The 27347-nt window shown below is 47.0% G+C and overlaps 1 protein-coding gene across 1 annotated transcript in view; it reads right to left on the reverse strand.

Moving 5' to 3' along the window:
• Positions 1–27347, reverse strand: part of MYO5B (myosin VB) — a 385760-nt gene that overhangs the window by 77818 nt on the left and 280595 nt on the right. Inside the window, exons 14-17 of the mRNA XM_082641132.1 lie at positions 26863–26946; positions 16660–16800; positions 15659–15756; positions 9182–9268 (exon numbers count right to left, since the gene is read on the reverse strand). Coding sequence (XP_082497258.1) covers positions 9182–9268; positions 15659–15756; positions 16660–16800; positions 26863–26946 — 410 coding nt within the window. The remainder of the gene's footprint in view (positions 1–9181; positions 9269–15658; positions 15757–16659; positions 16801–26862; positions 26947–27347) is intronic.

A 27347-nucleotide genomic window follows, 5' to 3' on the forward strand; every position in this document is an offset into this window, starting at 1 on the left:
AAACTGTGATTCAAAATCTTCCAACAAACAAAAGCCCAGGACCAGATGGCTTCACAGGCGAATTCTATCAAACATTTAGAGAAGAGCTAACACCTATCCTTCTCAAACTCTTCCAAAATATAGCAGAGGGAGGAACTCTCCCAAACTCATTCTACGAGGCCACCATCACTCTGATACCAAAACCAAAGATGTCACAAAGATAGAAAACTACAGACCAATATCACTGATGAACATAGATGCAAAAATCCTCAACAAAGTACTAGCAAACAGAATCCAACAGCACATTAAAAGGATCATACGCTATGATCAAGTGGGGTTTACTCCAGGAATGCAAGGATTCTTCAATACATGCAAGTCAATCAACGTAATACACCATTTACACAAATTGAAGGAGAAAAACCATATGATCATCTCAATAGATGCAGAGAAAGCTTTCGACAAAATTCAACAATTTATGATAAAAACCCTCCAGAAAGTAGGCATAGAGGGAACTTACCTCAACATAATAAAGGCCATGTATGACAAACCCACAGCCAACATTGTTCTCAATGGTGAAAAACTGAAACCATTTTCTCTAAGATCAGGAACAAGACAAGGTTGTCCACTCTCACCGCTATTATTCAATATAGTTTTGGAAGTTTTAGCCACAGGAATCAGAAAGAGAAACAAATAAAAGGAACCAAATCGGAAAAGAAGAAGTAAAACTGTCACTGTTTGCAGATGACATGATACTCTAGAGAATCCTACAGATGCTACCAGAAAACTACTAGAGCTAATCAATGAATTTGGTAAAGTAGCAGGATACAAAATTAAAGCACAGAAATCTCTGGCATTCCTATACACTAATGATGAAAAATCTGAAAGTGAAATTAAGAAAACACTCCCATTTACCATTGCAACAAAAAGAATACAATATCTAGGAATAAACCTACCTAAGGAGACAAAAGACCTGTATGCAGAAAATTATAAGACACTGATGAAAGAAATTAAAGATGATACAAATAGATGGAGAGATATACCATGTTCTTGGATTGGAAGAATCAACATTGTGAAAATGACTCTACTACCCAAAGCAATCTACAGATTCAGTGCAATCCCTATCAAACTACCACTGGCATTTTTCACAGAACTAGAACAAAAAAGTTCACAATTTGTATGGAAACACAAAAGACCCCGAATAACCAAAGCAATCTTGAGAATGAAAAATGGAGCTGGAGGAATCAGGCTCCCTGACTTCAGACTATACGACAAAGCTACAGTAATCAAGACAGTATGGTACTGGCACAAAAACAGAAATGTAGATCAATGGAACAGGATAGAAAGCCCAGAGATAAACCCACGCACATATGGTCACCTTATCTCTCATAAAGGAGGCAGGAGTGTACAGTGGAGAAAGGACAGCCTCTTCAATAAGTAGTGCTGGGAAAACTGGACAGAGACATGTAAAAGTATGAGATTAGATCACTCCGTCTGCCGCTGCAGGGGATGCGGGTTCGTTCCCCGGTCCGGGAGGATCCCACGTGCCGCGGAGCGGCTGGGCCCATGAGCCATGGCTGCTGAGCCTGTGCTCCGCAACGGGAGAGGCCAAAACAGTGAGAGGCCCGCATACCACAAAAAAAAAAAAAAACCAAAACACAATGAGGTTTCACCTCACACCAGTTAGAATGGCCATCATCAAAAAATCTAGAAACAATAAATGCTGGAGAGGGTGTGGAGAAAAGGGAACCCTCTTGCACTGTTGGTGGGAATGTAAATGGATATAGCCACTATGGAGAACAGTATGGAGGTTCCTTAAAAAACCTAAAAATAGAACTACCATATGACCCAACAATCCCACTACTAGGCATATACCCTGAGAAAACCATAATTCAAAAAGAGTCATGTACCAAAATGTTCATTGCAGCTCTACTTACAATAGCCAGGACATGGAAGCAACCTAAGTGTCCATCAACAGATGAATGGATAAAGAAGATGTGGCACATATATACAATGGAATATTACTCAGCCATAAAAAGGAACAAAACTGAGTTATTTGTAGTGAGGTGGATGGACCTAGAGACTTCATACAGAGTGAAGTAAGTCAGAAAGAGAAAAAAAGAAAATGGTCATGAAGAACCTAGGGGCAAGACGGGAATAAAGACACAGACCTACTAGATAATGGACTTGAGGATACGGGGAGGGGGAAGGGTAAGCTGTGACAAAGTGAGAGAGTGGCATGGACATATATATACTACCAAACGTAAAATAGATAGCTAGTGGGAAGCAGCTGCATAGCACAGGGAGATCAGCTTGGTGCTTTGTGACCACCTAGAGGGGTGGGATAGGGAGGATGGGAGGGAGGGAGACACAAGAGGGAAGAGATATGGGGATATGTGTATGTGTATAACTGATTCACTTTGTTATAAAGCAGAAACTGACACACCATTGTAAAGCAATTATACTCTAACAAAGATGTTAAAAAATTTTTTAAAAATGCAGATGCCCATCAACTGATGAATGGGTAAAATAAAATGTGGTGTATTCTTATATTAAAATAGTGTTAAACATTATAAAGGAATAATGTTCTGATGCATGCTACAACATGGATGAACCTTGAAAATATGATCCTAAGTGTAAGAAACCTGACATAAAAGGCCACATGTTGATCACATGTGTGATTCCATTTATATGAAATATCCGGAATATCCGGAATAGGCAAGTTTATAGAAAGATGATAGTCATGCATGGGTTCCCAGTGCAAAGGTGACAGGGCGCTCACCCCGCCACGGACACCCCGTATTTGCCTCTCCCTTTATCCCCCACGTACGTCCTGGGCCTCTCAGGGGAACACAGGCTGAGACCCAAAGGTGGCCCTGGGTCTGAAGGTCGCTAAGCCCTACTGCAGGGGAAGGGAGACACAAGCCTTCCCCACTGGCTCCATGCTGGAGCCGAGACGCCAGGTGAGGACAGAGGCAAATCTACGCAGTCCCGGCACTGCCCTCAGACAGTCAAGTGGCTGCTATTTACTGGGGGGCCAACACTTGCCTCTGGGCGACAGCTGTAGGGCAGGATGCATCTAAAAATCACCTGGGAAATCTTGTCGAAGGCAGATTCTGAGTCTGAAGCAGCTCCTGGCTTCTGGGAACGCTTACACATGACCGTGATGTGCAGCTGTGGTCAAGAACCCTGCGTCAGACCCTGGTCCCCTGAAATGAGCACAGCGCTCAGGGGAGAAAGGGCCAGAACTAAGGGCAGGAAGAGCTGAGATAAAAAATTATTTTGCTCCAAAATAAGTTCTACATTCTTCTTTCTTGGTAGGATTTTTAAAAGCAAGGCGAGTAGCTATGTGTCTGTTTGTTTAATCATGATTAAATAGGAAGGTGAACCAAGCAATTTCTCAAGCCTCCATCCAGTTCTCCAATCCTATGCTATTTAGTCCCTACGGGGCAGGGGGGTGAAGCTGGGGAAGGAGTGGAAGTCTTTTTGGAAAGCACCAATGAGTTTTTCTGCCGTGACTGTGAGGTACAGTGAAGAGTTACGGTGAGTTTTTTCCCTAGGATATAAATATTGCATATTCAAGCAGCTCCCCTCTCCACCCCACCACGCTTGTTTTGCTTAAGTGGAATTTGCTTCACAATTCCTCCAGGACACAATGCTGCTCTGAAGCCCTCCGAGGAGGGAGACAGGTGACTGCGCAGGCGTAAGACACCTCCCGGGGGGGCTGGGAGTCAGGTGCTGGGGGACGAGCCTGTCTTCCTGGACAGCGCATTTATCACGGTGCTTTATGGACGTGATCATGGACATTTTTCTTAGCCACTGTCACATTTCAACTTGAATGATTCATTTTCATTTTAAATCAGACTCACAGAGGGCCATAATTCTTAGGGAGGATAAAAACAGACAGGTATACTGAAGCCTGAGACCAGGGTGAGGGAGCACCAGAGGCAGCTGCTGGCCAGCAACTCTGCATTCATCCTCTCTGGCTTGGTGGACTGTGCGGGCACTGGCATCTATTAATTACAGAACAGGGCTAAGAGTTCCACACCCAGGGCATCAGTAGGCTGGATGCAGGAACCTGGCCTGAGATCCCAGCTCAAAAGGGCTGCTTTTGGCTCGGGCTCCTTGGGGAAGAGCCCTCTGGACATTTCATCACAAGTCCCTGCCACCCTGGACCATGCGTTCCCTTTCCCTTTGCCATTTTCTTCCCTGTAAAGTGATACCTGCCCTGTGGCCATAGAAGTAGGAGAAATGTAGGAAAATGTTATAAGTTGTAATCCCCGTAATCAAAGAAACCATTCAAGTTTCCTTTGGAGACAGCTGTGCAAAGAAAGCTATGGCTGCCTGACGAGCTCATGCACGTGAAATCACTTGGCTGCACTGAGTCTCAGCAGCCAAGGCAGCTGAAGTCTTTTTGTGATGACCCTCTGGTCCCACGAAGGGCTCCTCAAGTCAGGTCAACAAAATGACTGCTCACCTCTACACTGAGGGAGCACATGTGACACCTGTGTGTTTCCTTCAGTGGCAAACACCTTGACAGGCACACAGTATCCGTTAAACCTCACTCACTTCACCCCCAGACACAGGAGCCACACACCAGGCTTTTGGATGAAGCAGTTAGGTAGCATTTTGTTTTAAACCAGCGAGGTCACTCCACGTGGCTACCAAGGCTGGCACATACCGAAAGTCAGGCCATGTGCAGAGTCAGAGACTACGGGTATGGTGGTCTGGCCCGCGGCCCTTCCCTCTCACCACTCACCTTCCAAATAAATGCCACCCGAGGTGCTGTGACTTGGCGGTAGGGAGAAGTTAGGATCCAACTGAAATAATATGGATGATTCAACTCCGTCTCAACACCAACAAAAGTGTCACAACACTATGGTGCCTCTTTCTAAAAGTTAGTATTTCAAATGACAGTTAGGGGAGGAAATCCTCTCTTTGACCCTTCAGCAAAATCTGCTAGGATAGCAAATAGGAGGAGGATATGGAACGCAGTGTTCTGGAGCTAATCCCAAACATTTAAATCACAGCATTAAGTAACATTTTCTGTGATACCAAAAAATACCAGGCTTTCTTTCCTTCCCTACAATACCTTTCTAACATCCAACTGTGTTTTGCAATTATGAAAGCAAAAGGTACAGATGCCCTTGTAATTATCTGCTGGGAATAAGTCTGAAACAATTAGGGAGGAAGGGAAAGACACCCATCAGCTGCCCCGTAAGAGGACAGCAAGTCTGTGGGCATCTCCACTTCACTGGCAACTCTGCCTGCAGCCAGGCGGAATGAACAGCAGGAGAAGTGGTTCTCCATATGAATCGAAAGACTTGGAGGGAATGCATTCTCTTGGCTGCCAAGGAACGGGTTGTCTGGATGAGGCAAAAAGCACCCCTGGCACGCTAAGACTGGAGGACTGAGCAGGGGGAACAGGCACTGAGCTGATCTCCCCCATCACTGGACAGGAATAGCAACCTTCCATCCCTTCCAGACCCGGACCTCACGCTGCACCCTGACTGGCAGTAACCTCCCGGTGCCTCCGCATCAATCCGAACCCTCCTCACCCTTCAAGGCCCAGCTCACGTCTTACCTCCTCCATGGAGCCATATTTCCTCCTAAACTTGCACCTACAACAGTTAGTTGTTCTTTAACTGCTTTAGGCGTGTAGCACTCACTCCTCCTAGACTGTGAGCTCCTGATGGGCAGAGGCCATGCCTTACATCCTTAATTCCCTCAGAGCAATCGGCATGGAGCTAGATGCTCGATACGGGATGAGACGTGCTGTGGAAGGACAGATTAACGGGAGAAAGGGATACCATGAAGGCAAGGAAAACTTCTCATGCTACAAAACCTCACGGGAGACCACAGGAGTAAAACGCTCTCCCCTTCCTCTTCCACCTCCCAAACAGATGGTTTTGTACTGTGTCAGCAAAACCAGCGGGTGGCACACGCTGTCACTCCGATTGATTTCACAGTGAGGCTGTGAGGAAGCTCCATGGGTGAATCAGAGGTGACAGAGATGAGCAGGGGCCTCTGCCTGAAGCATGGTCTACAATTAAGCATGTCAGACTCAAAGACTTCTAGCCTTTCCTTGACGTTCTCCAAGAAAAGAGGGTCATGCCCTCCGCAAGTCATTTGTCCTACTATTAAACAAGTCATTCTGTTAGAAAGTTCTTGGCGAAACAGGTGGCTCCTTGTATACTGAGACGGGTCCCCAAGCTTCCATCTACCTTAGACTATCTCATTTTCACAGGGTCCCAACGTTCACGCCTCCCATTGGACAGGCCCACCATCAGCACCCATTATATGTTACACACAAAGATGAGCGCCTGGGTTTCTCTGCTTACCTCCAGACCTCTGCACTGTATGGCACAGGTATGCTTGTGAGGACCCGTGGTCCTTAAGTTTCCCGCACAGGGACCCTCAACAGTTTAACATGGGACATCTCAGCTCTACTCTGTTTTGACGTAGTTCAGACAATTCTTTGACCTTTTCAACTGCTTGGAGAGTTTTGAGAACTCCAGAATGCTCTTTTGAGGCGACCAGGCACATCAGGATTTCACAAAAACAAAGCTAGAAATGTCTGATATAGACATGTCCTACCCCGATAATTACCCCAGAAGGATGCAGCTTCTCGCTCATATCTGGATGAGGAATAAATATGTTATTAAATGCTTATGTGCCTGGCACTGTGCTGAGGACTTCAGATGCATTACCTCATTTATCACAACAGTCTATGAAGTAAGTATGATCATGCTACTAAATGATGAGGGAACCCAGGCTCAGAGAGATTAATTTACTCGCCTGTGGTCACCCAGCCTAGGAGTCTGGGAGCTGACACTGAAATCTAGGCCTGACTCCGAAGCCCAAGGTCCAACCACCAGGTTCTGAGGGCTCCAGTCCAGGCTGCGCTTCTGTAGTGTGGTCTTTTATTTACAAGCTGGAGAGGGCAGGGAGCAGCTCCACACCAGGCCTCCAGCCTGGGCCCAGCCCACAGGACCCCACCTGCCCCCTCACTCCTCCGAGACACCTGTTTGGAAGAACAGTGAAGAAACGCTTCACTGACGTAAGCAGTTAAGATGTTTGCCAACCACCACCCGGCAGAGCAGGGCAGGGTGATTCTAGTCCAGCCCGAGCACAGACAGCTGGTGACCCTGGGCAGCTCACTTCCTTCTCGGGGCCTCCCTGGTGAAGGTGCATCTTAAATCAGGAAGCACCCACACCTATACGTACAGCTAAAGTGAGCTCAGGCCACAACACACTTTCTACTACAAACTTCCACCTTCTATTTTCCATCTGAAGTTATTTCGTTAAACAAACAAGATGTTAGCCACAGCCCATTAACTTGCTTTCCTGACCCCCTAGTGGGTTGCGATGCACTTTTGAGAGACGCTGGACTAAAGATGGGGGATTAAAGAGACCTTTCTGGGAGCCCAGCAGATAGAAGAGCCAGGAGCCGGAGTGGGGCCCGGCTGCCAGTAGAACACGGTTTGAAAACCAGTGACTCAACAGCTCCTTAGCGTCCTTGTCAAGTTCTTAAGTGGAACAAACTATGCCTGGTCTGAATCCTGTGCTTGGAGCATCACTGAAAGGCCGTCCAATCAGCCAGGCTACAATACTTGAACTCAAGATTGAACCACTGTGCCCGCAGCCTGAGCCCCTTCCGCTCAGTCAAAAGGCTGATGTGGGTGCTGCAGGGCAGCAAGAAGGAGCACAGAGCCTTCACCTAAGAAGGGCAAGCGCGGCCCACCTCATTAATCGTGGAGTAGTCAGCCAGTTGTGTTCAGACCCCAAGGGCCAAAAATGAGATGGAGCCCCAGGACACTCCTTGTCTGTTTTCTAAGAAGAGATATGTGGTTGAAAGACAGTAATAGCAGCCTTCCACCCCCAGCTGGAGCAGATCGCTCTGAGCAATGCCTGAACCTGCTGGGTTTTGAGAAGCTGCATGGATGTTGCAGATTAGTGACAGTTCTTTGCACTTTCCAGGTCAAATGCAAATTCCTAATTCCATCAGCAACTTCCTTCCCAGGTGTAACATCTGGGAGCCGCTGGTGGTTAAGTTGTTTCTGGGTAACTGACCACTGCATATGAATGTTTCCTCAGCTGCAGTGGGAAAGTGCCAGGTGGAGATGGCAGGAGAGGGGCTGGGCTGCCTCTCCTCCTCCCCATTTCTGGCTCCTTCCTCCTTCCGACACTTAGAGGACCTTCTTCAGACAGGTGGATCCCTGTGGAGAATACCACAGGCTCTGGGTTGCTACAGTGCTCTGTTCGGCTCCAGTTTCTGGCAGAAGATGTTTGGCTTATGTGATTTCATGAGGGCTAGTTGGTTGCTAGCAGCCCTATTTCAGGCCAGTGTCCAGCAGGGGGGATCCACGGTCTTGGCACAGCTTCAACAGACACTGGGGTGGCTCAATGGCCTATCCACAATGCAAATCAGATCATGATAGCGGTCTTTTAGCTCAAAGAAATGACATTTTTCATCATATATTTGATTCTATATTAAAAGGTAAAGGGGTCCATTGACAGATGGATAAACAAAATGTGGTCTCTACATATAAGGGAATATTATTCAGCCTTAGAAAAGGAAGTTCTGACACATGCTACAACATGGATGAATTTTAAAGACGTTATAAGAAGTGAAATAAGCCAGGCACTAAAAGACAAATACTGCATGATTCCACTTACATGAATCATCAGTGTAGAGTCATCAAAATCATAGAGACAGAAAGTAGAATGCTGGCTGCCAACGGAGGGAATGGTGAGGAGTGCTTAATGGGTACAGTTTCAGTTTTGCAAGATGAAAGAGTTCTGTGGATGAATAGTGGTGATGGTTGTACAAATATGAATGGACTTAGTACCACTGAACTATACACTTAAAAATGATTAAGATGGTAAATGTTAGTGTATTTTACCACAATAAAGAACAAACAAGCAAAAGGTAAAGAGGACAAGGTAGGACTTGGGCACAGGAGAAATCCCCTTGGCAACTCCAGCCAGCTTGACACCCAGACCAATGCCAAGCTGAAATCTGAAAAGCTGTCCAGGAGGCTGTTACTGTTGACGCCCATATTTCTCAGCCCAACTGAAATTCTTTTGTCTGTCAGCGTCCTGCTTGAGCCCTCAGTGTTGGGGAACATTTCTGGAGGCTCTGTCTTGGAGGACAGCACATAAGAGGGTTCCCTGGGGAGCCAGGCTCCAGGGGCCGCAGTACCTGGACGGGTAGCCAGCTGCGCTGATCCGAATGGTCTCCAACACCCCGCACGCTCGGAGCTGCTGTACTGCTCTCTTCGGGTCAAAGCTGAAAAACACAAGACAAGCAGTGAGTGCCACACGGCAAAGTAATGGAACAGGGGTGAGGGAGAGCCCCCCCGCCTCCTGCACAGGCACCCTGGAGCTCAAGGTCAGGGGCCAAGCACAGACTGAAGGACAGTGACTGGCAGCACATGAGCCATCTCAGCATCTTCAGTTCTGTGCACATTCTTATTCTCACCCGGGATACTCCTCTTCTCTGCCTCCTGCAATCCGTCTACCCACCAAGGCTCATTCCTGCTTCCTCTACAGAGCCTTCCCTCATTATTTCCATACACAGGGGCGTCTGTCTTAATTCAACGGCCAAATCATATACACTCAGCACCACAAGCATTATTTGGCTCCGGAGTTAAAAGGGGGAGTGTCTCAGGCCAGGCAGACCTGGGTTTGAATCATGACGTGATCACGTATAGCTGCATGTGTGATTTGGGGCAAGTCACATAACCTTGCAGGGCAGTATCTTCATCTGTCAAGTGGGGATCACAGAAGTGTCCCTTTTAGAGGGTTAGCGTGAAGATGAAATGTAATGGCCCATGACAGCAGTGGGAACAGCGCCTGGCAGAACGTAAGGGCGCACGTGTTGTTAGCTCCTATCACGATAGCTGCCCAGTTACGAATCATATAGATGAAGAACTTTATCTTCCTGTCTTTAGAGATATGAGCCATGACTTCAACAACTCACCCACCCTAAAATGCTACGTTTAGCACTGAAAACCCAGTTTTTATTCTGGGTATGTGTGTATGTGTACGTCTGGGTATACGTGTATGTCCTACACATATACCGAGTAGGACACTGGAATAAAAAGTCAGACATGGTCTGGATTTTCTAAGAGTGTCCACACTTGAAGAGGAGAGAAGTGTACAGAAGAAGTAAACCACAAGGCAGTATGTGATAAAGGTGGTAAAAGTGCTGAAAGAAACTGGAGGGAAAGATGTTGAGGTTGGCTGGGGTAATCAGGGAGTCTTCGTGGAGAAAGAATTAAGCTGAACTAGAAGGAATCCTTTATATTTGGGATGAGGAATAAGTGTTTCCATTTCTTTCTGGCTGTTCTGAAGCCCGGCTACAAGCCGAGGGCCTCTTGCTCCTTGCACTCTGGGAGGAGGGAGGGCACGGGTGAGGCCCTCCAGACTCAGTCCCGGATCCTGCGGATCGTACTGGCTTCAGCGCATACCTGGCCGGGCAGTCGGGCAGCCTACTTGCCCTGTTGGGTAAATGCAGATGGCAGCTTCTTTACTTCTAGGACCCGAGAGGGCTCAGCAGGCAACCTCTCACCGCATCTGTCTGCCACGCTCCCGGACAGCCCCAGATGCTCTTCTCCCAGCAGCTGGACCCATTCAGGATTCTGGAACGCTGCAGGAAGGACCTGGCCTGGGGTAGGCCGCCTTGATTCACATCCCTCCACGGGACACACCCTCTCTGTCCTCCCATCTCTACGACCTGCTCGGCCCCTGGTCACGTTGCTCTCTTACGCTGAGTTGCACGTGGGCCAGGGGCCCCGGAGTCCACTGAGGCAGATGGTGCTCTGCAGTGGCCTGGGCTCAGTGGGCACTTGGTGGTGGGGAAACAGCAGGCATTTTCCAAGTGACTGAAGACCGCGAGCTGACCTTCCCCGGGCATTCTCTTGGTTCCAATGCACGAGGCTCGGCGTCCCAGGAGATGCCCTCATCCTCCTCCAGGCCTGGCCTCACTCTGACTTCCTCCTGCCTCCCCCTGCCTGCCCAAGTCCTACTTTCTTTGGACACCCAGCTCGTCCATAAAGTCTTCCTGATGACTCCAGCCCCAGGGTGAACAGGGCACTTTGTTCAACTAAGTGCTGAATTCTGCAGAGTCCTGAATACCAACAGTTACTTCAGAGGAGTTAATTTCATCTTTTTAGGCAGAGAAAAAGCTCCTTAGTGGAGGGTCTTACAGGACAAAAGGAAACACTCGTGCCAAGACTAGACCGTAGGCTGAACCTCTTACTATGCCACCTACTTTGCAATTCTGCTGAGGCCGCCCCAGGATCCGGCTCAGTTCTGGGATCCGAGGAGGACCTTCTTACGGGTGGTGGTGATCAGTTTCATAAGAAGCTGTACGTCGAAGGGACATAAAGGCTGCCTGTGACCTCGAGAGATCCAAGGCGGCCTTTGGGAGGCAGGCTCTGCCGTTTACAGGTTCTGCTCCTCTCGCCTCTCAAGCGGTCAGCTGGGCCCCGAGTCAGGAACGCAACGTGGACGTGCTTGTCCTCGGGAAAGGTTTTCTGCTCACAGCAGCCTCTCCCTCGAGGCACCCTGCAGCCGGGACCTCGACTGGCCATCAGCTTCTTCCCTTTGCTTGGCACAACTACGGGGTCAAGTTCAACCTGCTGCACGTGGTAGGGACGGGCAGCATGCTTGGTGAGCATCTGTGACCTCTAGTCCTTTGTGAGCTGTGGGTCTACCTGGGGTCCCTACTTCCTCCAGGACCTCCTGCTGCTTCCTGGGTGGAAAAATGAGCTAACTGTCCCTGAGAGGCCCTTCCCTCCTTCAAAGGACTATTACTCTCCCCCAGCACCCCCATCTCCTCCTGTTCTGGACCCCTGTATCATGTCTGTGAAAACTGGGCATGCCAGCTCTGGACCAGGTCCTGTCTGATGGCTGGGGAGTGGCTTGGGAACGTGAGCCCCACTCCCATGCAGTGCTGGGGAAGCTCTTTGGGGGAAATGTCTTCTCTTGGGGCCCACACACCGAGTTGGTCCCATGGAAGGCATGTGGCAGATCATTTTTGAACTCAGCTTTAACATTCTTCCCTGCTTCTTGATGACCTCAGCAAAATCCCGTCCTTCGTCACACATCCTCTTCCCTGTGGTGGGGGAAACGAGCAAGGCTGAAGTCGGGAACTTGGAGTGGCCTCAGCTCTGCCACCAACAGCTAATGTCACCTTGGGCAAAACACTGTCTCTGGACCTCGTCTTCCTCACTCATTCAATGAGAGCTGAGAATATCTGCCCAACTCTAATCTACTGGTTTGCTGTAATGATCAAGTGATGTAAAAGAGAGGAAGCTGTTAGAGAAAAACCGAGAAGATAGTATACCAAGAAGATGCTGCCATGACCCTCCCCTGTCTACACACCCCCAGGGGACACGTAAAGCCTGCTAGCCTTCTGTACCTTAATCTCATCTCCCTGATAGTAAAGAAAACTCACTGTTAAACTCTCTCAGTCTGCCTCCCTGCATTAGTTACCAGTAACTGAAGTGAAGACCAGCCCTTCCACCTATTAAATTAGGGAGGGCCGCAGTGCAGACAAGCAACACCTAAGTCTGGACTGAAAAATTACCAAAGATATGTAAGGGTCCAACTGCTGAAACACAGGGTTATACTCTCCTCTCTCAATAAACCGTGCAGGTTCAGCAGAGCCGGAAGCTTGCTGGACGCAGAGTGAGACCTCCTCCCGTGGCACCGCCTGATTGATTTCCGCACAGGCTGCCTGGGGCTCTGCGGTGCTGTGCACGCAACACACAGGACTCCGGGGTGCTCAGGACCACCCGCTTCTAAGATCAGTGGACTGGCCTTCAGGAAACCTGGCCAGTTCCTCCGAGGAGCCACCCCAGATGATCACACACACCCTAGGCCACCTCCTCCTTCCTGGACACTTCATGCCCTCTCGTCTCTGTGCTGCTGTGGCTTCTACAAACCCACTGACAGCCACTCCTTCCATGTGGTCAACAGTTATGTGTGGCTGGCAACTCCTTAAGGATGAAGGCTACGTCTTATTCATTGTCATTCCACCTGTCCTAGCCCAGTGCTCAGGACAGATGGTTTCTGAATACATGAAGAGGTAGAAAGAAAGACTTTTATAAAAGAGATGCTAACAAAGCATGCAGTGCAGGACAGCGGCTCTCCACTGGGGGCAATTTTGCCCTCCAAGGAACATGTGGTGATGCTTTAAAACATTTTTAGTCGTCACAATAATAGGGATGTTCCCGTCTAGTGGGTAGAGGCCAGGGATGCTGCTAAGCTTCTTCCAGCGCACAGGACACCCCACAGCAAAGAATTCCCTGGGCCAAAATGTCAAGAGTGCTGAGGTTGAGAAAGCCTAGTTTTAGGGGATGGGAGGAGGGATATAGAACTTCCCTTCCAGAACGTCAACATCATATATTTTAATGATGTATACATTTTTATACTTGTCACAAATAATCCCCATTATCTCCTTGAATTCTTCCATCAGGATAATTATTTCTTTAACCACAATGAACAGATGAGGAAATGAGACTAAGAGGGTAGAGGAAATGAGACTAAGAGGGCAAAGGACTAGTTTGGGATTAGCCAAATAACTGGTAGCAGAGAATCCAGGCTTTCTGACTTGGTTCTGTATTTCCCCCCATTTTCTTTACTGAGAGGAAGATTTTGCTCCTGAAGGAAAAGGAGGGTTTTAGAAAAATGGGATATTGGGACTAGAAAGTCCCTTTGAAAGTCCCCAGTGTCTTCTCTCACTTGGGAGGGGAGACCCAGCTTGAGAACTCGGCACATGGCGGGCGTCCGGTCTGACGAATGAACTGCCCAAGGTCGCACTGGCTGGGGGGTCTCCCGGGCCCAGCACGCTGCTCCTGACCTTCACACATAATCTAAGTCTTTCACACATGCTGTGTGTCTAACAGCCTCTTTTCTTCTGGAGGCAGCTGGTAAACAGATGCCCCACGGGGGGAATTCGTAAGCGTGTCTCGGAAACTTGGAGGAAGGGAGAAGAATGAATGGTCAGCACGCTTCAGAGAAGGCTGATTTGACGCTGTCTTCCTAACCTTTTTCAGCATAAGTGGAAGTAAAGCTTTATTAACTGACACAAATTGCAGAAGGCAGTTCAGATATTCAATCTGAGAGTCAGAGTTGCCAAAATAAATTATTTCACAGAAAGAAATTATGCCAGGACCAAAAAGGAAATCAGAAAGATGGGAAGAAAGTGCTTAAAAAATTTAAAAATATCCCTTCTCCGGCCAGAGGGAATAGCACATGTGGAGGCTCGGGGTAACAGAAGAAGAGGCTGTGCAGAGGTGAGTGAGAGACCATCCTAAAGGTGCAGGGCAGTATTCCAGGCAAGAAATGAAGAGAGTCTGAAACAAGGCCAAAGTGGAAGGGAGAGACGAGGGAGACCAGTGTGAGAAATTTTCAAGTAGACTCCATGGGACTTTGACAACGACTGGATCCTGGGGAGTAAGGGAGAGGGAAGAATCAAGGGTCATGCTATCCAATATGGAAGCCACTAGCCACTTGTAAGTAATTAAAATGAAATTAAGAATTCACTTTCTCAGTCACACCAGCCACATTGTAAGAACTAGTGGCTACCATGTTGGTCAAGGCAGATTATAGAAGAGTTCCATCATCACAGAAAGTTCTACTGGACAGCACCGGTCCAGAGAGACCTCAGGTTTCTGGTTTGGAAGAACGAAGTTTGGTGGGTGGATGAGATGTCAGGAAATCATTATGCCATTTACTACAACAGAGACCAAGTAAAGAGGAAACATTCAAGGGGGAAAGGATGAGTCTGGTGTCACACACGTTGAATGTGAGGAGGCCAATGAAGCTGCAGCAGGCCTGCAGAAAGGCTGGCTGGAATCTGGCACAACCCAGAAATGACAAAGATACTGAAGAGTCACTGCTACCCAGATTTGGGTGAGGTCAACCATTTCTTCCAGAAATGGAAGAAAATTTTGAAGGTAGGAGTAGTGGCAGAATTTGGGTTAGAGTGAGGGGAAGGTGAGCAAGTGTGGGTAACTCCGCAAGCCCAGCAGGAGAGGGGATGTGAGAAATGGGACCATCTGCATTAACACACTGCTTGAGGTTATGTTTCCTCAATCAAGAAGCCTTCCCTGGGCTTCCCTGGTGGCGCAGTGGTTGAGAGTCCGCCTGCCGATGCAGGGGACGCGGGTTCGTGCCCTGGTCCGGGAAGATCCCACATGCCACGGAGTGGCTGGGCCCGTCAGCCATGGCCGCTGAGCCTGCGCGTCCGGAGCCTGTGCTCCGCAACGGGAGAGGCCACAACGGTGAGAGGCCTGCGTACCGCAAAAAAAAAAAAGAAAAAAAAAAAAGAAGCCTTCCCTGACCACTCCGGACATGCTCCTGTCTCTGAACTGAGCAGTCACTGTGAGATACACTACGTCTGCATTTAACGGCACACTTCTAAGTGGTTCTTGGATTCGTGGGCACATTCAACACCACTGTAAGCAACAGGGGATCGGGGAACTGGATCTTCTCATACCCCTGAATCCTCCAGACAGCAGACAGGTACAACCTGTATTCGGCATATAAACCAAGTGGGGAGTGCAGGATCAGCTACTCATCCTGCTGGATTGCAGACCTCTGAGAGGCTGTGCCTTCCCCTGCTGCACCTGAACTTGTAAGGCCACACGAAGAGGCTGGCACTCACCAGAAGGGGAGCTTCTCGTCATTGGGCTTGATGCAGCGGACGTAGTGCGGCGTTGTGGTGTTCAGGGTCTCCATGAGCAGCTGCAGGGAGGTGCGGAACTGGGGATACAAAGATCAGTGACTGGTGATTTATTTGTCTTCCGCTTTGTGGATGAATAAGGAACAAAAAGGAGCACACACAGACTGGTGGTAATATCTGTCAATGCTCTTATTGCTTAGATCATTACTGTTTAACCCAGGACAGGGGGACACCCAGGGACCTGGTGTCAGACTCCAGCTCTGACAGCTGCCTGGCTGCATGACCAAAACCAAGGCCCTCCCACGTCCCCAGCACCGGGGCTCCTCAAAGCACGTGGGGAGAGGCCACCCGGGTATGTCTCATTCAGTGCCCTGATCAGATGAGATAAGGTGAGCAAGTGCTAAGAGCGTGAGAGGGACCATCGCTGTGAATGGAGGCCCGTGAGTCCTGAATGTGAGGCCCTGGAGCCCATGGTGCCCGGGCGTCCCGGGAATTACTGCCTTATAGGAAATGCTCAGAGCCGGGAATCCATCGAAGTATTAAGGTCAGTGGTTGCCAGGGGCTCAGCAGGCACTCTCTTCTCTTGGGAGACACACTGGACATAAAATCCCACAGCAGGAGCTGTTTCTCAGTTTTTGGGTCCCCAGGCTATTGACCCCTCCCTCAACAACTGCACCTCTAGACTCCTAGCCTCGCCCACAGGTGTCTGTAGTCTGGCAACATCTACAATCCCCACGGGGATTAGACGCATGGTGTGGGGCTGGAGTCATCCTCTTTCTCTCTCCTGCCAGTTCCCTCAAGAGAAGGTTTCGCAGTTTCCTTCTTCAAAGGGCACAGAAAGACGGGGCTGGGTGCTGGGGATGCGGATGCCGAGGCCACTCTGGCCTCCCTCTGACTCTGCACCTACATCCTTCGTCTCCAGAGAGGCAGCCCTGCTACACGTGCCAGGGCCCACAGCTCCCGCCATGAGGCCTGGGGCTGACCTGGTGGCCCACGGTTTTCTTGTGCTCCTTGTTGGAGGCTTTCAGGGGGGGTTTGGCAGAGCGAACGCTGATCTTTGAAGATGTGGCGGCGGCAGGAGCAGAGTCTTTGCCCTCATGGAACAAGTCAGCCACCAGGGGGAGCTAGAAACAAACACAGGAAGAAGACAGAGAACAAGGGTTCTTGGACTTCAGGCAGCTTACACTCTTTCCAAGTAGCTTTCCAATACACGCCGGAGAGAACTGGAAACACACGTCCACATTATTCCTAAGAGCGTTACACACGCACAGCATTATTCCTAATGCCCACAAAGCAGGAACAACCCAAATGCCCATCAACTGATGAACAGATGAGCAGACTATGGTGAATACCCGCAATGCAATATTACTCAACAAAAAATATAAAGGAATGAAGTCCTCATACGTGCTACAACCTGCGTGAACCTTGGGAACATGCCAAGTGAAAGAAGCCGGACAGAGAAGACCACATAGCGTGTGATTCCATTTACAGGAAATGTCCAGGGGACAGAAGGTAGTATACGGTTTGCCAGGGGCGAGGGGAGGGGCAAAGTGCAATGCCTGCTGATGGGGACAGAGTTTCTTTTGGGAGTGATGAAAATATTCTGGAATTTATTAGCATGGCGATAGCTGTACAACTTGGTGAATATTCTAAAACCACTGAATTACATAATTTAAAAGGGCGAACTTTTTTTTTTTTTTTTTTTTTTTTTGGTACGCGGGCCTCACTGTCGTGGCCTCTCCCGTTGCAGAGCACAGGCTCCGGACGCGCAGGCTCAGCGGCCATGGCTCACGGGCCCAGCCGCTCCGCGGCATGTGGGATCTTCCCAGACCGGGGCACAAACCCGTGGCGGACTCTCAACCACTGCGGACTCTCAACCACTGCACCACCAGGGAAGCCCCAAAGGGTGAACTTTTGGTACAAGAATTATATCTCAATTTAAAGAAAAGAAAAAAGTAATTTTCCCAGACAATCTCACTTAACCTTTACCTACAAAGATGGACAAAACTTCTTTCCCTTCTGGTGTGGTAGAAGGTAGCTATGTTCTAAGAAAACTGTTTAAATTTTTCCATACTTATTATTATTGGGTCTTGTAAAGTTATTTAACTTCCTTAAGCCTTATTTTCTTCATCAGTAAAATACGGATGAGAATGTACCCATTATGTGGAGTTGTTATGAGACTAAATAAGAATTCCTCTCTGTTAATGCACTGTGTGTACCAGGGTGAAGACCACACCATGCATGAGGGGCAGGTGGGACACAGAGTCCCAGCCCTCCCCCGTCCCCTACAAAACTAGTCCTGCCAGCATCCCCTGGGGAAGTGGATGCTGGGGATAGAATCAAGTGTCGTAAGGCCACCACCACATGCCTGCATGTGGGGAGGGAACAAAAGGAGCCCCAGGCCCCACTCTCCAACCCTGAGCCACTCCCAGTCCCAGCAGAAGAGCGGCTCAAATGCTTGTGCCTCAGTGTCCAGGCTCTGGTCCGTCACACCCCCTGCACCTGTCTTCCCACAGCCCCTGTAACGGTGCTGTCCCCCATCTCCTCCCGCCGATTCTGAATGCCCTGAGTCTGCCTTCCGGGGGCTCTGCAATCGGATCCCACTCACCCCCTCTCAGATAATCCCTTTTTTCTTTAAATTAATTTTTATTGGCATATAGTTGCTTTACAATGCTGTTCCTGCTGTGCAGCAAAGCGAATCAGTTATACGTATACATATATCCACTCTTTCTTAGATTTCCTTCCCACTTAGGTCATCAAACAGCAGTGAGAGCTCCCTGTGCTATATGGTAGGTTCTCATTAGTTACCTATTTTATACATATTTGTGTATATACGTCAATCCCAATCTCCCAGTTCATCCCACCCCCCTTCCCCCCTTGGTAACCATAAGTTTGTTCTCTACATCTGTGTCTCTATTTCGGCTTTGCAAATAAGTTCATCTCTACCATTTTTCTAGATTCCACATATAAGCGATACTATATGCCATTTGTTTTCCTCTTTCTGACTTACTTCACTCTGTATGACAGTCTCTAGATGAAGCTGGTCACTTTACTGTCACATAAACCACCACGCTTGTTATTCCCACCTTTGCTCACTGTTATTCTTATCTGAAACACACCCACCCCCTTCTCCTACCTGCTCGTCCCGAGAGCCCTGTCTCTCAGGGTCCGGCCCTGTCTCCTCCACCACCCTTTCCCAGATCGCTTCATCCACTCATGTCTGCCTCTCCCAGGCTCAGCCTGTGCCAACTGGGTACCACCCGAGGTCTGTGCTGGGCCCTGAGCCCTAGGCTTGCTGAACCTACAGCCTCCTAGCCTTCCCCCTTGATGGAGGATGAGAGCTGAAGAGAAGACTAAAGGAGATAATCCACGTGAGTACAGAGAAGAGTGCCCGGCATAGAATAAGCACTCATACATGATCTAGTTTTATTAGTTTTATTGGGAGTATATATATATATATATATATATGAAAAATCTGTCTACATTATGAAAGTACAGATGCCTGAGGAAGTTATATTTTTGAGCTGAAGAGGAAACAGAATCATAGAATTTAAATCTGGAAGAACCATAAAGATCAACCCTCAACTTCCTGTGGCAGGTGAGGAAAGAGCGCCTCTGGCAGGAGGGACCTACCAGACCCTGCTTCAACCCCCAGTCGCCCCACAGCAACCACGGTGGGCGGCATCAGCTCGCCCAGGGCTCTTGGTTAGTAGATGAACTAGGGCTGGAAGCACTGAGCTGGGCCTCCTCTCTGAAGACCTCTTCCCTGAGATTCAGCAGGTCCACATTCCTCCGACTTTCTGCCTACTTTCCCCAATGTGTTCTTTCCCAGCACCTTTCACTGGTCCATCTTCTGCACTTCTCTCCTTTGAGTGGCTGATCCCCAAAAGTGCATCCTCAACACTTAATTTTTCTAACACTCATTCTCTGGACAGTATCCTTCATGCCCATGGCTTCAACTATCACCTTCAAGCCTGTCTCTCCATCTTGATTTTCTTCCACTACCATGGTCCATAGTTCCAACCATCTGCTGAATATCCTGCTTCTCCTCCCTCTGGGTGTTCTGCTGGAAACTCCAAATTCAACATGGCCCAAACCACCACCACCTGCTGTCTTCCCAGATTTAGGTTAGAGATCCTGCCATCACCCTATTTCTCATCCCCATCAATCACCAAGTCCTGTCTGTGGTTAAGTCTCAGCAGTCCTTTCTGGATCAACCAGAACATCACTGCCCTGGTTCAGGTCTACCTGAGCTCTCTCCTGGGTCACTAGAGTCACCTACAAAACTCGAGTGCCCTACCTTCAGGCATACGTTCATACAAACACATTCTACCCCACAGCCAGTTTTCTGTAAATCCAAACCATACCCAGTAACCCCCTGTTTACAGACCTGCTGATCCTCACTGTCCATGGTAGAGAGCCACCATCACACATATTAACTGAGAACAGGGGTAGGGGCTGGAGGGGTGGGGGGAGAGGACAGCCCAGGCATGGGGACTCTGTAAACTGGTGCCAGAGAGCCAAGGCACATATGAGAAAAGGTCAGGTGCCCAGGCAGAGGGGTGCCTAGAAATTTCCATAGGGAAATAATTAATGGGAGGCTGAAGCCAGGTTCACATTCTAAAGACATCGGTGATTCAGTCTGCCAAGTCTAAACAATATATAAACTGATTAAATTATTCTAATTCATATACTTTCAGAAATAGACTTCCAAGATGTTTGAGTCTTGGGTAGAAGTTACCAACTGCATGACTATACTGTTTAAGGGGTCTAATGTACTGAAATCATTAGTAGTGGCTTTTTCTGTGAAAAATCTGTTAACTTCTAAGGTCAGGAGCATGTATCAGAACCACAGGAGGAACTTTGAAATCGGATTCAATTATAAGAGTATTTTAAAACGTAAGCCCCTTTCTCTTGCTTCAATCAGAAAAGCTATGCCTTTTTTTTTAAAATTTGACATATTAAAGGATTTATAACTTAAGAACAAAAAAGGAAAACTTCTGTTCAAGGCAGATTTTAATTGACACAGGCATTGTGCTATGATTTGGGAACAACCAAGGTTTAGTCTGTAGAATTTGAATTTTATTTTATAAGTTATGTTTTAATTGTAGGTCCCTGCTATTGAGACCGCATTTGGAAGTGGTAGGGTCCCTGGGATGGAGAAGAAGATGAGTTTGTTGGGACTTTAGGGAGGAGGGGCAGGCTTGACATTCTATACAGAATTTGTATGATAAACTCAGTAAACGTACAGAGACATCTAATTTGACCACAGGGCTGAAGGACCGACAGGCACCATGTGCAACCTCAGGCTGCAGGCAGCAGTAAAAGACCAGGACAAGGGGGCTGGGCCAGACACGGACCTCCTTGTCCCAGGAGTGTCCCCAAGTCCCAAGGAAAAGGAGTTACCAAGCTCTTGTTTGAAAAAGGATTCACGCAAAGGAACACATTTCTGAGTGAGAGGAAAAAAAAATTTTTTTTTTAATTGACTAACTCCAGTTCTGCTCTTAGAGTGACTGGAAAGTCTATTTACCAGCTGACCGACCAGTAATGGAAGTGCTACAGTTCATCTTAGGGCAGCCCTCAGAGACACGCTCCACCTGGGCCTTTCTAAAAATTTACTCCCTTCGGTCTTGAAAACACTTAGATAAAATCTTCAAACAAACCAAGTACTTCCCTGATACTCTTTGTCACTTATTTCAAAGTGTCCACAGGTACTGGCTTTCATGTTCTCTGCTATTCAAGTCTATATATAGATTTTAAAAGCCTGAGGAAGATCTATTTGTATATATAGATCTATTTGTATCTATCTATCTATATATATCTATATATATCCATATCTATGTCTATATCTATATCTATCTATATATCTATTTCTATATATATATAGATCTATTTGTATATATATATATATACATATATACATATATAGAGATCTATTTGTATATATTTGTATATATAGATTTTAAAAGCCTGAGGAAGATCTATAGTTGTTACCTTGGAAATCACACCTATTCACTTCCATTTATATGAACATAAAATATCTTTTCTTTAAAACAGACATGTGAAACTAAAATAAGACACACTATAATAACCATTTGATTGGAATCTCTTGTCTAGAATCTTATCTTTAAAAGCTATGGCTGTAAACAAAGTAACAAACACATTTTCTTTTCAATCAATTCTTTTACATGGTAAATGCTACCCTCTGGGGGGAAAAAATCTCAAACTTTTAGGTAAGAAATATTCTGTTTAAAGGGGTTTTAAAGAGGATTTGGAGGAAAAGCCTCAGCACTTCATTTGTTTAAAGAAGGAAAGGGGGACCTTCCTGGATTGCAGAGAATGATTATATTGTTTTACTGACTAAAGTTCTCTCTTACATAGTTACCTATTTATTCTAAATGTTGGTAGAGGCGTTTTAACTACCAGTACAAACTGATTTTAAACAGGAAGCATTCCAAAAACACTTAAAAGCAAATGTTATATAGTATGTTGACTCAAAGGCTATTATATAAAAAATAAATTAAGATAAAATTTAAAGCAAATGCGTTTGCTCAAAATGAAATGTGTGTATAACCTGTAAGGAAGCTAGCAGCACGGAAAGCAATGGAATGCATGCATTGTCACCCTTGATGAGCTGAAGATGAGGGAGAAGAGAGATGGGGGGAGATGGAGTTTGGGCCTTGTTGGAGCTACTCCATCCTGACTCCTGGACCTCCAGGACTGTCATGGCCCAGGGTAGGCAGTTTTGGGCTAATATGGTCTACTTGGCCTCTGGACCACACTGGTCTCGAGATCCCTTCCGCTGGGATGGTGTGGAGAGATGGCATCAGGGCTGCCTGCCTAACCCCAGTGTGGCCCTCACTGCCCAGCACCTGCTGGCATAAACTCTGGACCCACTGCCCACCTCTCTGACTTACACTCAGCACTGCCCCAGAAGAAAAAAATTCTCCTTTCGAGATTTTTTTTTTCAGATTGATAAAATATTGCTTTTTACAGTAAACACTAAGAAAGAAAACCCTCCACCTTTAGCACCTAAAACAAATCAGTCTGTTAACCTGAAATCATGTTTTAAAGAGGCATCTCTTAAGTCTATTTATAGCTCTCTGATGGCTGAGAAAGCAATTAGCTATATTATAGCCTCTTAGGCAATGTAACTGGCTTTACTAATTACATTCTCATTAACACCATTTTATCTCGCTGCTCTTAGTGGAAGTTCTTCAAACATCCTTTTGGCTGATAGGGTATATGGTAGTCTTCCATCCCATACTGCTTAATTTTTCACAATAATTTGTTAATTTCTTATCAGGGATGCCACACAAAAGAAAAAAGCTAATAGGTCTCCCCCCAGATAAAAATACTTTAAGTAAAACTATGGGTTTACTTACAGGATCTAAGATCTAGCTATGCTTAGTGAGAAGAAAACCAATAAAAACATTGGGCATTAACTGGATACCATAGGCTTGCATCATTCCAGGTCTTTATTTTTCTCTCTGCTTTTAAGTGCGTCTTAGAAACATAAACCTTGGGGGACTACTGTGAAAAAAAAATTAAAGAAAACGATAGAGGCTCATTTTAAACTATGAGTTTTAAAAATGCTGCAATGACAGATGTCGCCAGAGGTGTCCATCTGTCCAAATGATTTAAAGCACATTTCTGATCACTCTGATTCGTAGCTGCAGTCTGTGGAAATCCCATCTGTAGGTTTATAGTGACCTAGTGTCGATCTCTGCTTTCCATCCTCTGGGATGTCTGGAATGGGTCCAGGGTGGAGAGTTCTCAGTGCTCCCTCCTCCTGCTGGGGTCTGGTGGGCCTAGAAGCCTCTCTCGGTTCATCTCTGAGTACTGCTGGCCACCATCACAGCACCTCTGAGGGTTTGCTGGGATGGGGGTGGAAGGGTCTGACAACAAGGTCACTGGTTCTTTAGAAATGTTAGTTGGTGAAGGGGGAGGCTAGAGTTGTGGCAGGTGGACAGGGAACAGAAAGGAGTTAGTACCATTTAAGAGTAGATCACAGACCTACTTTACACTCCAACTTAGCAATACCTCTAGACTTCTGAAGTGTACATTCTTTGAACCGTCAATTCCATTTCTAAAATTTTACAGACATAACTATACAAGTAAGCAAAGATATATGTAAAGGGCATTCCATGCAGTATTATTTGAATTAGCAAAACACCAACAGCTGTTTAAAAAAAGAAAAGAAGTGGATATGTACTCATGTGGAAAGATGGCCAAGATACAATGGTAAGTGAAAAATTAGAGAGGATAATGTATAATGGAATTCATTTCAATCTTTTTAAAAAAAAATTTTTTTTGGCTGTGTTGGGTCTTTGGTGCTGCATGCGGGCTTTCTCTAGTTGTGGTGAGCAGGGGCTACACTTCATTGTGGTGCATGGGCTTCTCATTGCAGTGGCTTCTTTTTGCTGTGGAGCACGGGCTCTAGGCGCATGGGCTTCAGTAGCTGTGGCTTGCGGGCTCTAGAGCGCAGCCTCAGTAGTTGTGGCACACGGGCTTAGTTGTTCCGCATCACGTGGGATCTTCCCGGACCAGGGATCGAACTCGTGTCCCCTGCATTGGCGGGTGGATTCTTATCCACTGCGCCACCAGGGAAGTCCCCATTTCAATCTTAAAAAGATGTATCAGTATGTTTGTATCATCAGCTAATAGGTCTCCCCCCAGATAAAAATACTTTAAGTAAAACTATGGGTTTACTTATAGGATCTAAGATCTAGCTATGGGAATTCATGAAAAGGGAGGTCAGGAATGGGAGAGGATACTCTCATTTTACATATTTCTATACTATTTGAATTTTTATAAGCCTATATTTCATTTCTAATAAAAACCCAATCTACAATGATACCCCTATTTAGAAAAGAGCTAACATGGCAGGCCTGAGACTGCCATCCTAGAAAGGCCTGCTTACAAGGTTGACCCTTGGCTGGCGCCTGGAAATGTGGATTTTGAGAGGGTTTTCAGCAGTCCGTGATACGAATGGCTCACTGAGCCTAAACTGTTTATGCAAACAATATGGTTTATGCTGAACGAACCTGCTTTCCTTCTGGGAGTCTGGAATTTTGGTATGTGCTAGGCAAAGGGTGCCCATGTCACTGACTCTCAGTAGGGAACCCTAAATGCCCAGGCTCAGGTGAGCTGCTCTGGTAGACAGGTCACAGGCATCATCACAACTCACTGCTGTGGGAATTAAGTATATTCAGTGCGACTCCAGCGGAAAAGGACTCTGGAAGCTTGCACCTGGCTTCCCCTGGACTTCATCCCATGCACCTTCTCCCTTTGCTGATTCGCTTTGTATCCTTTTGCTGTAATAAATCATAGCCATGAGTACTACAGCATGCTGAGTTCTGTGAGTCTTCCTAGCAAATGGTTCAATTTGGGGGTGACCTTGGGGACTCCCAGCACATTCTTATTATTCTTTTCCATAGAACCTTCTTCTTGACCTTCACAGCATTACCCAAATTTTTGATTAAACTCTGTATCTTTTCACTAGACTGTAAGTTCTGTAAGGTTAACTACATACCACACAAATATTCAATAAAGTTTGCTAAATAAAAATAAGAAAAAAAATCTCAGTGACTAATAACAGATGATCTGCTGGAGAGAGAGTGTGAGAGATTTCCTTCTAGATTCTGGGATCCCTAAGAGAAACTCAAATTAAGACAAAAATTAATGGCAGAACCAGACGCTGCATGCCCCTCACTTGTGCTCCCACCCGAAAGGAGAAACTTGTAACAAAAGTTTCTCAGCCCTCTAAGGCCAGTGTCACAGTAACAGGAGGTCACAGGCGTCTAACTTCTAAGACGCACACAATGAGGACACGTGCTCCTCAGGGCTCAAACCATCCACTTCTACTCTCTCCCTGTGGCTTTTCTCCTGTTCCCCACCTCCCTTGCAAAGAATGGAAAAAGCCACGGTAACCACCATGGACTAGAGGGCTGGACAGCTGGCAAGCCGAGGGGTTAATCTTGCACTGACATGCACATTTACCCAAGCAAATTTGTCTTAGTGACGACTAATTCCCTGATGCTCCAGATATCGGGAGATGACACGGGGGCCGGGGTCTGCCCCGGGCCGCCCACATCGCTGGTACTGACTCAAATCCTCCCTAAAACCCTGGCCTCGAGGCCACGTGATTTACTTGCCTTTAGGTGCCTGGGTCCATTTTGCAGGGTGTATTTTCTCCATTCCATCACCTCACCCTACTGCATTCATCTAAAGCTTATCACAAAGAGAAATTAATCTGCCATTTCTAGAGTTATCAGGCCTCTGCAGTGAGTTCAGTACCATGTGGTCTGGTAGAAATCCTCCTAAATCCTGGAGAGTCCTTTTCTGGGTTCCCTCTGAAGGGCTGAAGCCAGCAATGGCACCTGCATCAGCGGGGTGGCTTTCTGTAACGGCGGGGCTCGCACTCCCCACACCCCCCACCCCAGCCAAACCTCCTCTCTTTTCAGGTACTGTATGCTTGTTTTTCTGCCCACTAGAATGTAAACACCTAGAGGGTAGAATCTATCTTATTCACCTCTGTACAAGGTGCATTTAGGAGCAGTGCTTCACAAGGTATGTGCTTAACAAATATTTGTTTAGGTGAATCAGTGCCTTGTTCCCTCTACCTGTAGAATGGACACAATATTGGCTATGTTTTTGTCATGCTCGTGAGAAGGAAATAAATGAAATTCCGGAGATAACAGAAAGTAACATTCCAAAATTGTAGATTTAAGTGTCCCTTGAATCCTATTATTCCATTTAAGTTTCTGGCCATAGGGAAGTTCCACAGACTGCTAAGCAGAAATTAAACACACTGATACTAGGATTTGAAGGGGTTTAAGTACTTTTACATCTGCATGTAGGAGGTGGAGGACAAATGACCCAATGAATGCCAGCAATGTTTTCTCAGTTATACCTACCAATGTCTCTCCGACTGTCACTTCTCCTGTTCCCCCCACCCCCCTGTCCTTCCATTAGATGGTATCTTTCCCAGTCACCTCTGCCATCCCTTGCTTTCTTCCCTCCATCAGGCCGTCCTCAAATTCTCAGACTGAAATAACCTACAGACCCCTCACCTGCCCCTGACCCGCACCTCTGCCTCGGCCCCTCCAAAGTGGGGACGGCACCAACCACACCCTGTCTGGGTCTGGCCCCACCTCTGTTTCCCTGCTTCCGATGCTCTTTACCTTGCTGGCCTTCAGAATGTTGATCTGCTCTTCGTACACCGTGTCTCTGTTTTTCTCCAGAAAACTATCTGAAAGGTACTCCACCTGGAGCCACGGCAGGAAACAGAAACGGTAGTTAGTGCTCCAGCCTGACCCAGGACCCTCAGCAGCTTCTCCAGTAGTTTCAGCTCATCCACAGTGTTTTCTGAAAAGAGCTGTGCGTACATGGGAAACCCACAGATGTTCTCATCCAAAATGCAAACCCAAGATGTGATCAGGGTTTACATAGAGGGAGTTGAATATTCATTTTGCAGAAAACCATATTGTTTTTAAAAAGGAGTTCCTGTAAGATGGCCTTTAATAGAAGGCTTCCTTTGGGTGCTCTAAATGCAGCTTGTCAGCCTTACCCCAGATCAATTGAATTAGAACTTGCCTTTGAGCAATACCCCAGGTGACTTGCACACACATGAAAATGTGAGAAGCACTGGGCTAGCGCACACAGAACA

The sequence above is a fragment of the Mesoplodon mirus genome (assembly GCF_964341445.2).
Source record: "Mesoplodon mirus genome assembly, chromosome: 13".
Taxonomy (NCBI): domain Eukaryota; kingdom Metazoa; phylum Chordata; class Mammalia; order Artiodactyla; family Ziphiidae; genus Mesoplodon; species Mesoplodon mirus.